The sequence below is a fragment of the Rhodamnia argentea genome, chromosome 6 (genome assembly GCF_020921035.1).
Source record: "Rhodamnia argentea isolate NSW1041297 chromosome 6, ASM2092103v1, whole genome shotgun sequence".
In the NCBI taxonomy this organism is placed as follows: Eukaryota; Viridiplantae; Streptophyta; class Magnoliopsida; order Myrtales; family Myrtaceae; genus Rhodamnia; species Rhodamnia argentea.
In genome coordinates this window covers 29,811,694-29,827,490 of record NC_063155.1, presented here as the reverse complement: position 1 = coordinate 29,827,490, position 15,797 = coordinate 29,811,694, and the positions used below count along the sequence as shown (strand labels likewise).

The 15,797-nt window shown below is 38.5% G+C and overlaps 2 protein-coding genes across 2 annotated transcripts; one reads left to right on the top strand and one right to left on the bottom strand.

Moving 5' to 3' along the window:
- The first annotated feature begins 4,495 nt into the window (after nucleotides 1–4,495).
- Nucleotides 4,496–6,521, top strand: LOC115730950 (lysM domain receptor-like kinase 4). Its single transcript, XM_030661567.2, has one exon. It carries the CDS (start codon nucleotides 4,496–4,498, stop codon nucleotides 6,365–6,367), a length of 1,872 nt encoding a protein of 623 aa, XP_030517427.2. The 3' UTR covers nucleotides 6,368–6,521.
- Nucleotides 6,522–6,902: 381 nt separating this feature from the next.
- LOC115730949 (alpha carbonic anhydrase 7-like) lies at nucleotides 6,903–8,646 on the bottom strand. The gene is made up of 7 exons (XM_048281363.1): nucleotides 8,552–8,646; nucleotides 8,214–8,431; nucleotides 7,922–8,028; nucleotides 7,699–7,801; nucleotides 7,439–7,606; nucleotides 7,286–7,339; nucleotides 6,903–7,194 (listed from the first exon to the last, which is right to left on the bottom strand). Exons 1-7 carry the CDS (start codon nucleotides 8,625–8,627, stop codon nucleotides 7,096–7,098), a joined length of 825 nt encoding a protein of 274 aa, XP_048137320.1. The 5' UTR covers nucleotides 8,628–8,646; the 3' UTR covers nucleotides 6,903–7,095.
- Nucleotides 8,647–15,797: the final 7,151 nt, after the last annotated feature.

The following is a 15,797-nucleotide window of genomic DNA, read 5'->3' as shown; positions in this document are numbered from 1 at the left end:
TGTTATGATGCCTTGGATGTGTATGTGCTAAAATCCACTTGATAAATGCTAAATGGATAAGAATCTTTCTTTAAATATAGCAAAAGAAAAAACAGAACGCCCCCATTGGGATCCATCTCCTTTGCGCGACATCTGCACCATCGTTGATGTAGATGGTGGCACTGTCGGTGACTGCAGCACCAATGTCACTTGAGTATCTTTTCAAATTTTTAGAGATCGTATGACCACTGCAGTAGAGGTGGTTGCGTGAAAGTCAAGAGGTCGGCATCCTTTGAATTTTTCGTGCAAACTCGCAATAATTTCGAACTCTTTATCTCTAATTTTGGTCTCACAAGGGAATACGGCGGTGGTCAATGGCCCCCAAGTGGCAGCGACATGGTGGTCGCTTTAATTGTTATGCATTCTTCAATTATTTCATTGATTTTTTTTTTTTTGGTCTTTTCAACCCTAACCTAGATGCACCAAGCACTTGAGGGGATCAAAGTCTTGGCGTCGCTGTCCCTACCTTGTTGACCAGGTGGGCACCCAAGTATCATGGTAGATTGAAATTCAAGAATATTTGGGGCTTATTTCATTATTAAATTAAGTGCTGAGAATTAACGCATTCAACATTTGCTGAGATTAAGCTCATCTCATGACAACATAAAAAATATGATCAAGTGAAAACCACGACTCAATGGAATAAGTAAGGAAAGAGCTTACTAAGTTAATTACGTCAAGAAAGTGACTATAACAATTAGAATCTAGCGATCACAATTTCATGCGTGATAAGAAATTGATAATATTTAGCGATCTTTTTGTTATAGTTATCACCGAGTCATGTTTTAGGTACTTAAAATTATGTTCTAAAATTTCTAGCAGTTCATTTTTCGAAGGATCGTAGAGGTTTGGAGGGTGGGATGGGACATTTAAGGGTCTGCATGGCAACGATTCCGATTCGAAAAAGTGATTCTGATTAGAATTATTTTTTCTGATTTTGCTCTCTGGATGAGTTTTAGATAATTATAATATGTTTGATAACTGTGCAAAATTTCTATTCCTAGAACATAAACTTGATTGGTAACTGCACACAAATTTTTGTTCCCAAAAATAATTTCTCTTCTCAATTTTTGTCATTTAATTCAAATAATTACGTAGTTATTTTGTGAAATTTCATCCTACATTTCAAATTAATTATATTTTAATTCATATTGATTCTCTTATATGACATATTACATATAATATTTTTTCGTGTTATTCCGTCTAATTGTCATGTCATAACGAGTCATTTTAAGCTTAAAAAATGATAGAACATGTTGGGTTAGTGTGTAATTTCAGATTAGTTATGGCCATCGCAGGCCTATACCAAATCGCAATGAAGGAATACCAAATTCGATCTTAGTGTGATCAATGGCATATGTATCTATACATGTAAATGGAGTCGCCACCAATCTTTAAAGAAGGTAGATTGGGAAACTTATTGAATGGTCGGGAGAAACCATTTGATTTTATGCAACCAGAAAAATCTATGGTCCGAGAACTTGGTTACGTTTGTGTTTCCACCGATGCAATTCCGACACCAAAGTTGAGTGTTTTCTAAACGTGTTTCATGCAGATTTTTAATTTATTTTTAAACTTATAAGGTAAGCCAATGCTAAATGTTCATGTATGTTATTTTTTGTCTTTTTCCAAATTTTCTAAAACTAGACTAAGTCTAAAGTACTTAAACCTAGACAACTCACAACCAATGAAATCAAGTGTAGAGTCAAGGAATCAAGACAATGATAAATTGCATTATAAAACCTTAATGAAGGTTTAAGAGCTTAGAGAAATGTGGTTGAAGTTTAATTTTAGATGTATTTATGATTTTTCTAAAAAAGAATAAAATCTAGAGAATCTAGGCCCAAATTTATGACAATAATGTCAAACTAGCCTAATCTAAGTTTCTTCTATTTTTAGGGATTTTCTAAAATTTTTCTAATTTTCAGAATTTTTTTAGAATTTTTTTAGAATTTTTTTAGAATTTTTTATTTTTTTATTATATTATATATTTTTCTTTGAAAATGAGACCTTGTTATGTTCTAAGTCAAGTGAAAATTGATGAGAGAATTGAAAAGAAAAAGTGAGAGACAATGGGACTTCATTATGATTTATGATTCTCAAAAGTGATTCTTTTTTCAAAATCAAATTTTTTTTGTTCTTGTTTATGGTCCAAAACTGTTCCGGAAAGCAAAATCAGAATCAGAATTATCTACGTTACCAAACAAGATTCTCATTATTTTTTATTCTAGAGAACGGAATCAGAGAATTAGAATCGTTGCCACGTAGGCTCTAACCCGTGCATGGGTGAGGCTCGAACAGGCTCAAGGCTCAAGTTGGGCTTTAGAGAAGCATTTCCGGCTCTACATTGAGCTGAAAGCTTACGTCCAAGCTTGTCTATGATGGCCTATCATTGATGAGTGAGCCGAGCAAGCCCTGCCAAAACACTCCTCTAGGCTCAGCAAGCTCTTAAATTCCAAGATGGGTGGGCAACGTTTCATTCATTAACGAGAAAATAACACAAATCATCGTTGCATTTCGATTAAACATGCAATATCGTCATTAAACTTTTCATTTACTCAAGATAGTCCCTCAACTACTAATAAATGTTCAATCTAGTCGCTAAACTATGTGAAAATGATCAATGTTGTCCTCCCATAAATTCAAGTTAACGGAATTTACTGATATTACTCCAATTTGTAAGTTTTTTTTTATAACCGAAGTTTTCCACGTGCAATAGACTATTCCTCGGGATGGTGGGGGGTTTTTGCCTGTACCACCAAGTAAGTCCCCCAAGACATGGTCTCCGGGAGTCGAACTTGGGACCTCATCAATTTAACTGTCCAAGGCTCGGGCGTCTCATCAACTCGTTTGACTCCTCATTGGCCCAATTTGTAAGTTGGAACTGTAGATAACAAAAAAAAAATTACATGAGGATTATCTAAGTAAGCTATTCATCTCAAATCACGATATAATAATTCATATCATAAAAAATAACTATGGATGTATTAATACCATGACTATTTTTCCTTTTCCAAAGTAGATGGATGAAAAGATAGACATATTGACATCATTATTTTCAACAATCTAACTCAAAAATGAAAATCTACGTCATCAAATAAAGTCTGATTTGTCATTTGAATTTTGAGTCAAGAGAACGATGATACTTAACATTCACTAATTGCTTATGGACCATTTTGAACAAATTAAAAGTCTAGGGACTAGGAAAATTACCAAAAAAGTCAAAAACCTATTGCTTTTTGCCAATTCAGCCATAAACCTTTTAATTGTGCTAATGTGTCTATCCGACTAATTTTGGTTGAAAATCACTAACATGGCCCCGATCGTCATGTGGCACTATCGAGGCTGACGTGGATAATTTTTAATAAAATTTTTGAATGTTTTTTATTAATTTTTTAAACATAGTTAATTTTCCTTTTTTTTTTCTTTTATGCTCTTTTCCTTCATTTCTTTTTTTTTTTTTACTACGACCGCGAGGGTCACGTCCCTCGCCCGCAGCCTCGATGGTTTGAGCAAGGCTGCCTTGCTCGCGGTCGACATGATTGGCCTTGCCTAGACCATTGCTACTGTGGGTGAGGCCGCAATGGCCTTGCCGGCGGCCGGGAGGGCCCGACGAGCCTTGCTTGTGACTGGTGAGGACTCGGCGACCACGATAAAAAAAAAAAAAAAACAAAGCAAAGAAGTAAAAGAGAAGAAACATAAAGGAAAAAAGAAAAGACAAAATAAATAAAATATTTTAAAACAACTTAATATTATTAAAAATTATCCACGTCAGAGCCGATCGTGCCACATGGGATGCCCGGCATCCATGTCGGCGATTTCCATCCAAAATTGGCTTGATAGACTCAATTATCAAACCTTAAGAAAATTTAGAATACAATTCACATGATTAAAAAGTTTATGACTGAATTGATAAAAATATAATAGCTTTATGACTTTTTTGATAATCTTTCTCGGGACTACATTACATATTGTAACAAATTTTGGGTCGTTTTCTATTTATTTATTTGTTGTTTGTTTTGCCTGGTTAGTAGGAGATGATCTGGCAATGTGACAATTGGTGGGGTCTATTGAAAAGCTCCGAGTCACAAGATAACAAACGGAAACCAATTCTAAAGAATGTCGACAGTAGAATCTCTGGGGCCAATCCGCTCTTCGGCCGGCCATCGATGCTTTCTAAAGTTTCCAAGTTCAACGCGGCACCACATTTCGTTTTCTCCTGGCCCTCAAGATGGTGTCAGCTGCATTTCGGACCGTCGATTTCGCTCGGACGGCATATATGTTGATCATATTCAATGTCGTTGGATATGTCGCTTGTCCCTGATGACACTGATATTCTAGCTGGCTGCTTCAGGACTCAGATCAAGCCATTCAAGTGATTAAAGAAGTCTTAACTTTTCTGTTTAGGAATACTCGAGCGGAGATGAGTAGCGTTGTGCGTCTGATCCTGTGAACCATGATTCATCTGTTGGTTCTCATCTGGGCGTTCTTTGTCACAAGCCAGGGCCAGCAATACTATGACCCCTCAACCTGCTCTTCAGAAGAAACTTATCCTGGCTCGAGATACAGCTGTGCTGATCCCCAAGAGAATTGTGGGGCATTCTTGCTGTACCGGGCGAACTGGGACTACCCAACGATCTCCAACATTACCAAGCTGTTTGGGGCTGATCTCGATGCGGTACTTAGTTTGAATGAACTCGGATTCCCCACTGAGAATCTCCGACCGGGTAAAGAAATTCTCATTCCTATCCATTGCTCTTGTGCTGACCAGTTATTCCAGAAAAACGTGACTTACCTCGTCAGTGGAAGCACAGAGTTCTCTGAGATTGCGTGCGGAGTCTTTGGAGGCCTAGTGAAATCCATCACACTGGTCGAAGATAACTATCCCTTTCATGGGAATTTCACGAAAGCCGGGTCCGAGCTTGTCGTGCCCCTGAAATGCGCTTGTCCTGGTAATCTTTCCCTAAGCAATGGGACAGTACAATCCCTGACGACATACCCCATTATGGAAGGAGACGACATTAATAAAGTCGCCCAGAAGTTCGGCGTTCCTGCTAGTGACATTTGGGCAGCTAACCATCTAGACTACAGGTCAACAGTTTATACGAACACCACGATTGTTGTCCCTTTAACAAAAGAGCCGTCTCTCACTTTCACATTACCATATTCGCCACCTCCCTCTCCAGGTTTTCTTCCTACGGTTCCGGTGGAGAAGGCAACAGATAGTGAGCAACTCAGGAACTTGTATATTGCAGGATCCGTGGTTGGCCTGTCATTAGTACTTGTAGCATTGATTGCTTACGGTCTGTACTTGAAAGCCTTGAAGAGATGGAAAGGCCAGAAATTGCAGTCTTTCAAAACAAGAAGCTCGCAGTTCTCGTATTTGTCCACGCTAAGCTCTCCGAGGTCGCCCCAAATGGGTAGAAGCTCCAGGACATCCTGTTTGTCCCCAGATCTTCTCGTCGGGATCAAATACTCATTGAACCAATACAGCATTGAGGAGCTCAGGAAGGCGACCAGGAATTTTAGTGAAGACACCAGGATAGACAGATCAGTCTACAAGGGGTTGATTGATACTGTCGAAGTGATGATCAAAGGAAGCAACCTCAAAGAGACCCATCGGGTCATCAACGTGCACTCCAAGATCAACCACATCAATATCTTGACTTTGCTCGGCATCTGTTCCGACGAAACAAGTGATGATTCTCAGTCATACCTAATCTTTGAGTACTTGAGCAATGGAAGCTTAAGGGACTGCTTGTCTCGGCAGGGAAACACTCTCCATTGGCACCGCCGGACCCAAATCGCTTTTGACGTCGCAACAGGGCTTCATTATCTACAGCACTGCATATTTCCTTCTTATCTTCACATGAATGTCAATAGCAGGAACATTTTCATTGTGTCCAACTGGAGAGCGAAGATAGGGAATATAGCCCCGACTACTACTATTGCCTCCTCGAAAGGAAACGACCGCGACACTTCGATCAGTTTCAATGGAGGGATCGCACCGGAGCACATGCTAAACGGATTGGTCTCTGAGAAAGTGGATGTTTTTGCTTTTGGAGTGGTCTTGCTAGAGCTGATTTCGGGTCTAGAGGACATCGACGGCAAACAGTTGAAGGAGTCCATCAGGTTTTTGGCAGGGGGAGGGAACGAAGGCAGGTGTTTGGAGCAACTGAGGGGCTTCATGGATCCGTGTCTGAAGGACAATTATTCGCTCACCGAGGCCTTGTGCTTAGCAGTTTTGGCCAAGGCTTGTGTGGAAGATGACCCCCTGCATAGGCCGTCCATGGACGATGTGATGAAAGTGCTTGCGAGGATGGTGTGATCGTAGACAGCATGCACATTCCGATCTTAAAGTCCAGGTGCGCAATATGTCTCATTTGCACGATATATTCATTAGTAAGTTTAACTGTAAGTGCTGTATAAATTGTCAATTGGGAGATAAAGTACAATATTAGAGACTTGACTAAGGTTAAGTAGTTAAGCACCATCTCCGCGTTCAATTTCTGTTCTTCGCGAAACGCAGTTAGTTTTCTGATGTTTCGCGATTCCATTGATGTTTCATTCAAGTACTTGCACTGTTCTGTCTATCAAAGGTTATGTACATGTACAGGTTATTTGTCTAAACCTGCCCTGTAGAAGTTAAATTGTTCATGCTGTATTAGGATCAGAACTATTGAGATTACCATGTAATCAGGAGAACACATGACTGGCGATTTAGTGTGGATCTTCATTAGTATGCTACCAAATTTTAATCCTCAATTAACTCTTTCTCGCTCCATCATTGCAGTAGAAGCCTGCAGGTTCTTTTCTTATCTCTAGAGCATATAACTGTCATGAAATCAGAGTGATAATCCGGATCATGGTAAATGGGGGTAATGATAAACCGAGAAACCGATGAGCATACACTAGGGGAACAAGATCTCCGGTCACTCTCATATATTATTAAGAATCCATTAACCAACTTCTGCAACTATTTTATCCTCCGTCAATTACATCATGCTGTCACTCAAAGCTCTGCGTCGTCCACTAGTGAGGGCATAAACAGCGAAATCACGGATTCTCACTTTCTAGTTTGCTGTCGGTTGGACTAAATAGCTGCACTGGCCGCCTGTTCATGGGTTGCAATGGCCTGGCGTTGAATTCAGAGTCCTGCAAAAGCAACAAATAAATCGTTGCTTCCACAAGAATTCAGCCTTGTTGCTTATATTTGGAAAGTTAGATGAAGACAGAAGAAACTCACGTCGTGGACAGCTTCACGCAGTAACTTCACTTGCTTTCTTGAAACAGTTCTCACCTGATGACACAACAAAACAGAAGAAAATGTTATGAACATGTATAAATATTTCCACCCCAAGGACCAAAATCTCGAGTAAAAGAAAATGAAACTGCAAACCTTTTGAACAATGGTCCAGATAACATTTTGAGTGCAGGGAGGCACCGTAAGAGAGCCCACGTATCTGTAGTACTTCCTGCATCCAATCTTTATGCGGTTCGGGTTCACTATACCGATGGCTCTCTGGACTTCATGGGTACCAGAGATCCATTCTACATGGTTCGCCATCTACATATTAAGAGACTATGGTAAGAGTTTGTTTTTTGTTTTGAACGCGAAACCAAGTACTGAATTCGACAACAAGAAGATCCTGAGCCTACTGATGACAGGAAAGTATCGGGTTGGCCCAACTTGTACATGGCTCCTATCACAGCAACTTCGCCTTTGGGGCTTTCGTGAACCATGTGTAGCTCAAGATCGAACCTGTGAATTGAGTTAGTGAGAAAAAAGTTTGAACTTTCCGCAGTTATGCAATCATGGGTGTCTTTGACCTTTGTAAAGGAATAGTGGCCAATTAGTGGAAGAAAGAAGAGAAGAGACCACCTTCTGCCATTAACGGCATGCTCGGAGGGTGAGTGCCAATGGCATTGCTTCAGCAAATACTGGGTTCCGTTCACATAAATGGATCCTGCACCTCCTTCCCACCTCAACTGCATAAACTCACAGAACAAGCCATGCTCATCATGGTCCCATCCATGAAACTTGTCTTTTGAAGAATGTCACCATAACATTAACATTTTATGGTTGCAGATCAAAAAAGGCTTCGAAGCCTTTCTTGCTCTTTGATCAAACTCAAAACAGAAATGGAACATGGTGACAGTGAGCCTAGTCCTACCATGATGTCATGTCCCCTGTTCTTAAGCGTGGCATTGGAGGCTTCATAGCTCCTGTTCAGTCTTCCCAAATGGGCCACCACTTGAACCTTCTCGCTTGAGAGATCGACTGGCGACTGCATCGATCCATTCCTGCACATCCCCCATTCCTTCCTGATGTCTCCCCACCTAGCCGGACCTCTCTTGCTCCCCGCATCGTAGTTGAATTCGCTCTCGTCCTCTGCAAACATCAAAGAGACCAAATGTAACTAAAACCCGCATTACGCTACACAAGTCATAAAACTGAGCAAGAGTTGAAGCCTAAGTAGGTTTCCGCCCGCTTTTGCAGGCCGACACCCACCAACTTCTTCTGATGCTGCGAGACCAGCATGAAGAGCAAGAACGAGGGAGATAGCGCAAAGCACCAAGAGTTTCATCTTTTCTCTTCTTTTTGTAATGCTGCGTGTCGTCCGATGCGGGAGTAATGCTTCTTTATATAGGACTCAAAAGGGTGAAATGGAAAACTCGTCACAGCGTAAGGGGACGAATTCCATAAAATAAAAAAAAAAACTGACTCTAGTTCCAATCCCAATTTTATCTCAATCTTTTCTGGTCTCAAAAAGCCTTCGACTTAGGTTCAGTCCCAATCTACGCCCAATTTTTTTTATCTCAGAAAAAAAAATGAACGTTAGATCCAATCCCAAAACTGCCATTGGTTTTTTTTTTTTTTTTTGCCTAACTTGACGTGGAATTTTCACTTGGATAAAATATCCACATTAGCAAACTAATGAAGCGATAGGTACATACCGATACGGCATTTTCACATGGATAACAAATCCATCCCGATAAAAATTATTGAAATTCTCCAAAATGAAACCGAGCTAGGATATGAAAATCAGGGACGACTAACGATGATTTTTAGACAAAAGGCCAATGGGGAGAAATTTGATATTAGAGCAAAAATTGGTGATTTTTCTCTTGGACAGCAAAAAAAGTTAGGGGTATATTCGAGATTAGACCTAAAGTTTGGAGTTTTTTCTGAGACAAAAAAGGTTCCAGACAAATTTAGGACTTGACCTAAAGTTGCGAATTTTTTTTTTTGAGCCAAAGAAAATTTGGGGTAAAATTGAGATTGAACCTAAAGTTAGGGGGCTGTTTAGGTGGAAGGAGTCCTTGAACATATGACGTTGAGAGGACTTGGCGGTCTGAATGCACAGATGAGCGCAGGAGACGGTTGAAATTGTCGGTCAACATTTCGTCACCATGAAGATTTTTAGGAGGAGGAGAAAAAGAGAACGCATTTGAGGTTGCTTCTTGTTCTTCTTCTTTTTCCTTCTTGAACGTACTGGGGATGTGTCCATCTGATCAATAACGTCTCTGGTGACGACTTCAGGGGCAACTGAATACGAATGTTCTTATTCTAATTTAATTGGAACCTGTTTCTTTCTTGTCATTTTTTGGATCGATTATTTTACAGGGATTGATGCAGAATGCGAACAATGATGAAACAATCCATGTGCAGGTAAGCGATAATCCAGGTCAATTCTACGTGAATCTCGTCAGATTTGATGGTGCAGATTCGAATTTTTACATTTATCGAATTCTCTGTCGAGTTATAAAAGTGTGAAACAATCCGGTCTAATAGAGTTACGACTTGGAGAATCAAATGAATCAATAGAAACTGGAGAGTCCACAGTTAAAGTCCGTCGGCAAACAAGATCGACTCGACTTCAATGAAAGATTTCATTCTTCTCTCTTGGGACATCTTGCTTTTTTCTTCTTACAAGCATCCAATACACACAAGTTGTGCATAATTTGTGGCGAAAATCGGTCGTGTTTAACAGCACACGATTTCACCGGACCCATCTTAGAATTCTTAAACTGAATTTCAGTTTCTATATGGACATGAATCTAACATGTGATGTGGCTCGAGGCGGCGCGGGTCATTTTGGAATCAGCAGTAAAGACAAGAAAAAATTTCCCAGATTTCTTACCCAAAAGCAGCCGGTTTGAACATGTAAATAGGCCAAAGATGAGACTCGTTGAACTTCGGGTCAAATGCTGTGTTCAACAGGCAACCAAAGTCAAAGAAAGGACTTTGAGTAAGGTGACGTTGTGTCAGACAAAGAAAAGGAGATCCCTTTCCACGGCCCGCTACATAAAAATGCCAAGAACTCCACACATTTTTTTTTTCAATCATACGGAAGATGCAAATGTAGGGCCGCTCAGTTTGGAGGAAATTATCCATCAAATACTTAATTTATTATAATTATGCCAATTCAGTTTTAATGTGGCATGACCGATGCCGACATAAATAATTATGCCAATTCAGTTTTATTTTTTATCAATTGAATTTTAAATCTTTTACATTTATGCCAATTCTGTCCATTTGATCAATTTTGACCAGAAATCACTAATGTGGCATGACCGATGCCGACATAAATAATTTTTAATGATATTTTGATAATTTTTTTGTTTTCTCTTGTATTTTTTATGTATTTTTTCTTTTCTTTTCTTATTTTTCTCTTTCCTTTCTTCTTCCTCCACCAGAAAAAAGAAAAAAGAAAGAAAGAGAAAGCAAAAAAAATAGAATAATATAAAATACAAGAGTAAACCTTTCAAAAAATACCAAAATATTATTAAAAATTATTCATATCAATGCCGATCATGCCACATCAACGATTTTTGGCCAAAATTGATTGGATGCACCGAATTGACACAAATACAAAATGATTTAGGACTCATTGACAAAAAAAATATTTTGGACTAAATTGACAAATTTGTAATTGTTTTAGGATTTTTTTGGTAATAAAAATGCCTTTTAGGATTATATTTGAGGACTTTCTCTTATTTGGTTCGCCGAAAATGACTTAGTCAATGAAAAATTAAAGTATAAAATTAGATAAATGAATTGCTAAATCTAAAGAAATGAAAACACTTTCCGCAATTGCTAATCTCAAATTTTTTAATGTTATATTTTTCTTTTTTCTTTCTTGCTCAGCTAGTCACCAGGCCTTGGCAACAGCCACATGAGGTTGAGCCTAGCCTTGCCATATCTAGCGAGCTAGAGCTTGCTCGAGGTCGACGATAGGGCTGAGTATAATGGACTGACCAAATTGGGAACCGATTGGACCCGTTAGGTCGATCCGATTCCCGATTTCATAAAATTGAAACCGGTTACGATTAGTTTGGTTCCTGATTCCGGGGGGAACACGATCGACCGGACAGGACTAATTACTAATGATTGGATTGCTCGTGAATTCGGTTGGACTGGGAATTGATCACCACTAATTGGTGAGGCTTGAGCTTACCAAATCACAGCGGAGCTCGAGCTCGCAAGCCTCGCCAGGAGTGAGGCTCGACCTCATGTGGATGGTCGCCAAGGCCCGATGACCCGTGGAGCAAGAAGGAAAAAGAAAAAAAATAATAAAAAAATTTAAAATTTTGAATTTTCTTTAGCTAAACCGAAGTCATGAGATTGAAATTATTTTTCAAATGATATCCAAACACCGTAAAATGTTTTCGATCGAGTATCACCAAACAAAAGAAAATAACCATTTTTCTGAAAAATGATTCCCCGAAGTATTTTCCTTTTTTATGAAATTTTCCCCCAAATAAACGCAGCGTCGCAGCCGTAAATCGTGTTTGTTTTTCCTCCTCTTGTACAAAATTGAGTTAGAAGCACTTGAGGATCACACACAATAAGGGATGTTGAAGGCACTTGCCTAAACCTGAACTCTGTGAAGGGAATTTACAGCTGAAAATTTCTTGTTTCGTTATATCTATTCGTGATTTGCGCGGGCCAAGACTAGCATCGTCTCTTCGCACATCGATGCCCATATAGTTGAGTGGCGAATCTGAAAGAAACGCCTCTAATTTAAATTAATGAAGGACATGCAAATTTGACTCGCCAATCTACGATGAATTATTCATACTCTGCCACTATTATCTCACAGTCACATAAGGAGGTTTGGCTTCTCTCTGCAAACGATGAAGAAGATAGTCAATGTGTTTGACGAGTTTTTTTAGAACTCTTTCACACTTGGAAAATGACTTATTTGAAAAAAAAAATTCCTGAAAATAATTGCTTGTATCGCTCAAAATAATTAGCTAATGAAAAATGTTTTCATTATCTGAAAATAATTTTATGTCTAAATATTTTCATGAACGATGAAAATATTTTTTCGTTCATTTATTTTTACAAGTGATATAATCGATCAATTTCTAAAAATATATTTTCTAAATCATTCATTTTCCATGAAACAAATGAATTCTTAAATCGTAAGTGATTGGATAGACCCTATACAAATTTGTTATATTTTTTTGGGGAATGAGATGCCAAAAGAGAGCATTTGTTTTGCTTCATTAAACTTCTGTATTACTCCGTCATTGCGTAATGGGAAATGTCAATAGCCTAGAAAAGGCTACTTCGTAGAAAACTCGCGAGTCCGAGCGGAATTTCAAGCTTTAGGAAAACCTTAATTTAAGAACGAAAGATATGGACCCACTTCCTTGTGGCCCAGTCACCATGCGAGTCACCATCTTCACATTTACCTGTAAAATCTTAATGAGGGTTTAGTGCAAAAAGTAATTCAATTTGACTCCCTCGGTCAAGACCATATTTCAATTTGACCCGATCAATCGATCAAGAATTTAGTGCATCCCGGGCGTTGCACATTTGTTTTACCATTTAATTGGTTTGAATTTACCACATTAGATGTTGAATGTATTTTCCTACATCACGATATTTCATTTTGTAGAAAAGGGCAATATCATTTTGAGGAATGGAAGCTCTGATGAGGTCATTATCATCATAATTATGCTTTTGATTATAACTTAAACGTGCTTAGATATTTACCCAACTACAGCGTATTCATTCTCTACCCACCCAAAATGGACTTCACTGACAAGAATAATTTACTTTTCGACCAAAAAAATAAAACAAGAATAATTTACTTGACATTCACTTGTTCATTAGTCAAACTCATAAATCGCGCCGCTCGCATCGCCTCACGCCACAATAACACATGGAGAAGAAGCGAGAGATTTTAGTATTCAACACAAAAGCCGATTGGAATGCAAACGATACGAGCAATTCGACCGATTGATTGAAAACCAACTTTAAACTTAAAAGGAATCGTTACATGGAGCTTTAGAAGATCCGCAGGCCATAATTGGCCGGAAATTCACCCCTAAGCTTTACTAATTTCTTGCGAACGGTTCACCGAAATTGAATGTAAAAGAAGTCTTCATGTTGGAAAATTTAGCCTAACACTTCATAAATGCTTCTGAGGATCAAACTCAACTTGATCCACACCTAAGTTTGTGGGAAGAGAAGACCATGTGGGGATAGATATGCGTTTCTGACTAAATTACATCTTAGTTTACGCATAGGCTTCGTGTTGAATTTCATGACTAAATTCAATGAACATATTAATTTGAGCGCTACTATGTATAATAGGTGTTTACTCATAGGCATTTACTAAATATGGGGGAAAGTTATCCAATCAATCATATATATATTGGAAGGATACCAAGTCAGTCATAAATTTTTTAATTTTGCCAGTTTGATCCTTGTTGCGCGGAACCAAGCGATCGATCAATAAATAGATAGAATAAGAAAATAAATCGGACACCACATATACGTGATTCGGTCGTAGAGACCTACGTCCACAGGGAGAACATCAACGAATTTCACTATAGATTAAGTGATACACGGAGATTACAAACTAGACTTGAGTCACTCAAACACTCTTAGTGTTTTTCAAGCCCCAATTACATCTAATAACGTATATAATGTTTAGCTTTCAATTCCTCGCGAAAATAATCTTAAAGGAATATTTATTTTAGCCCCGCCACTGCAATGAGGTAGTCTCATAGAAATGATCCTTGTTGATAATATCTATTATACAAATTTTAGTGTTGGTCATCCTACACTGTATTGTCGATATCCATATCAAAGATTTTCAATCAAAATTAGTCGAAAGGACTAAATTGACAAATCGTTTAAAGGTTTACGATTAAATTAGGTAAAATAAAGGTTTTAGAATTGAATTGGCACAAATAAAAGTTGTAGTATTGTTATGTTTGTTTATGGCAGTATTGTGGCGTGGTAACAGTTTTGCACTTTTACCTATTAAGCTCTAAACTTTTTAATTTTACCAATTGGATTCTAAACCTTTTAATGTTTTGCCAACAACTATCGCAGACTACAATTGTAAAAAGACAAAGAAAAGACAAAAACTAAAATATTCAAAAAATATTAAAGTATTATTAAAAGTTATCCAAGACAACGGCGACCATGGCACATATGACGGCCGGCGTCTACTTAAGTAATTTCTAACCAAAATTATTCGAATGGACTCAATTGAAAAAACTTGAAAATGTTTTGAATTCAGCTAGTAAAATTAAAAAGTTTAGAAGTGAATTGGCAAAAGTATGATAGGTTGATAAATTTTTGGACAATTTTTTCGAATTTTTCTTCGCACAAATGCTTCTAGGGTCACAACATTTATACTTAGGCGTTTATGTAAATAGGGTGATGGATCGAGCTTCCGTGAAGAAAAAGATTAGACCGATGCCCGGCAATGTTTCTTATCCCCTCCATTAGTAGCGGTGAGATGCAGGTCACAATATGTGCTTCATAGAAAAGACAACCGGTGTTACGCTAGCGTGATGATCAAAATTTGTCTCCCTTCCATTACAACTAGTGGCCCACATACCATCGTTACTTTCAATAGTATCGGTGATTGTTATGCTAGCACCTCTTTATTAAAAGAAACCACGGGAGCTATTGATGAGGAAATGTATCTTGTCACTTTTTAAATGGAAAAATTATCAAAAAAGTCATAAATTTATTATACTTTTACCAATTTAGTCGAAACATTTTAATTGTGCCAATTGAATTTTAAACATTTTTCGTTTTGCCAATTGACTCCATTAGGCTAATTTTTGCCGGAAAATCGCTAACATTAATGTTGGCCGTTCCGTGTGGCATGATTGACGCTGACGCAAACATTTTAAAATAATATTTTAATCTTTTTTGAATTTTTTTTTTTAATGATTTTTCCCTTTTCCCGACCTTTTTCTTTTGTTTCTAGGTGAAGGCGTCGACACCCCCATCGGCCAAAGCGAGGGCATGCAAGCCCTCGCTAGATCTGGGCTAGACGAGGGCTTGGCCGGCCTCGGCCCAAACCGTGTCTAGTAGGGGGCTCGTGCGCCCTCACTTTGGCCGACAAGGGCCACTAAGCCTTGGCCAGGTCACAGAGAGGGCCACGACACGAGCCTTTGCCTAATGGCCGGCGAGGGTGTCGTAGCCCTTGCCCAAATCCAGCAAATGTTGTCGACCTTCACTATAAAACAAACAAAAAAACGTAAGGAAAAGGGGGAAAAAAAGAAACGAAAATTCTAAAAATATTACTAAAAATGTCCAAGTCAGCGTTGGTCGAGCCACGTATGATGTTCAGCGTCCACTTTAGCTATTTCTGGCCAAAATTGACCGGATTGACTTACTTGGCAAAACATGAAAATGTTTAAGACTTGATTAGCTCAATTGAAATGTTTAAGATTGAATTGACAAAAAGTGCAACAGTTTTATGATTTTTTTG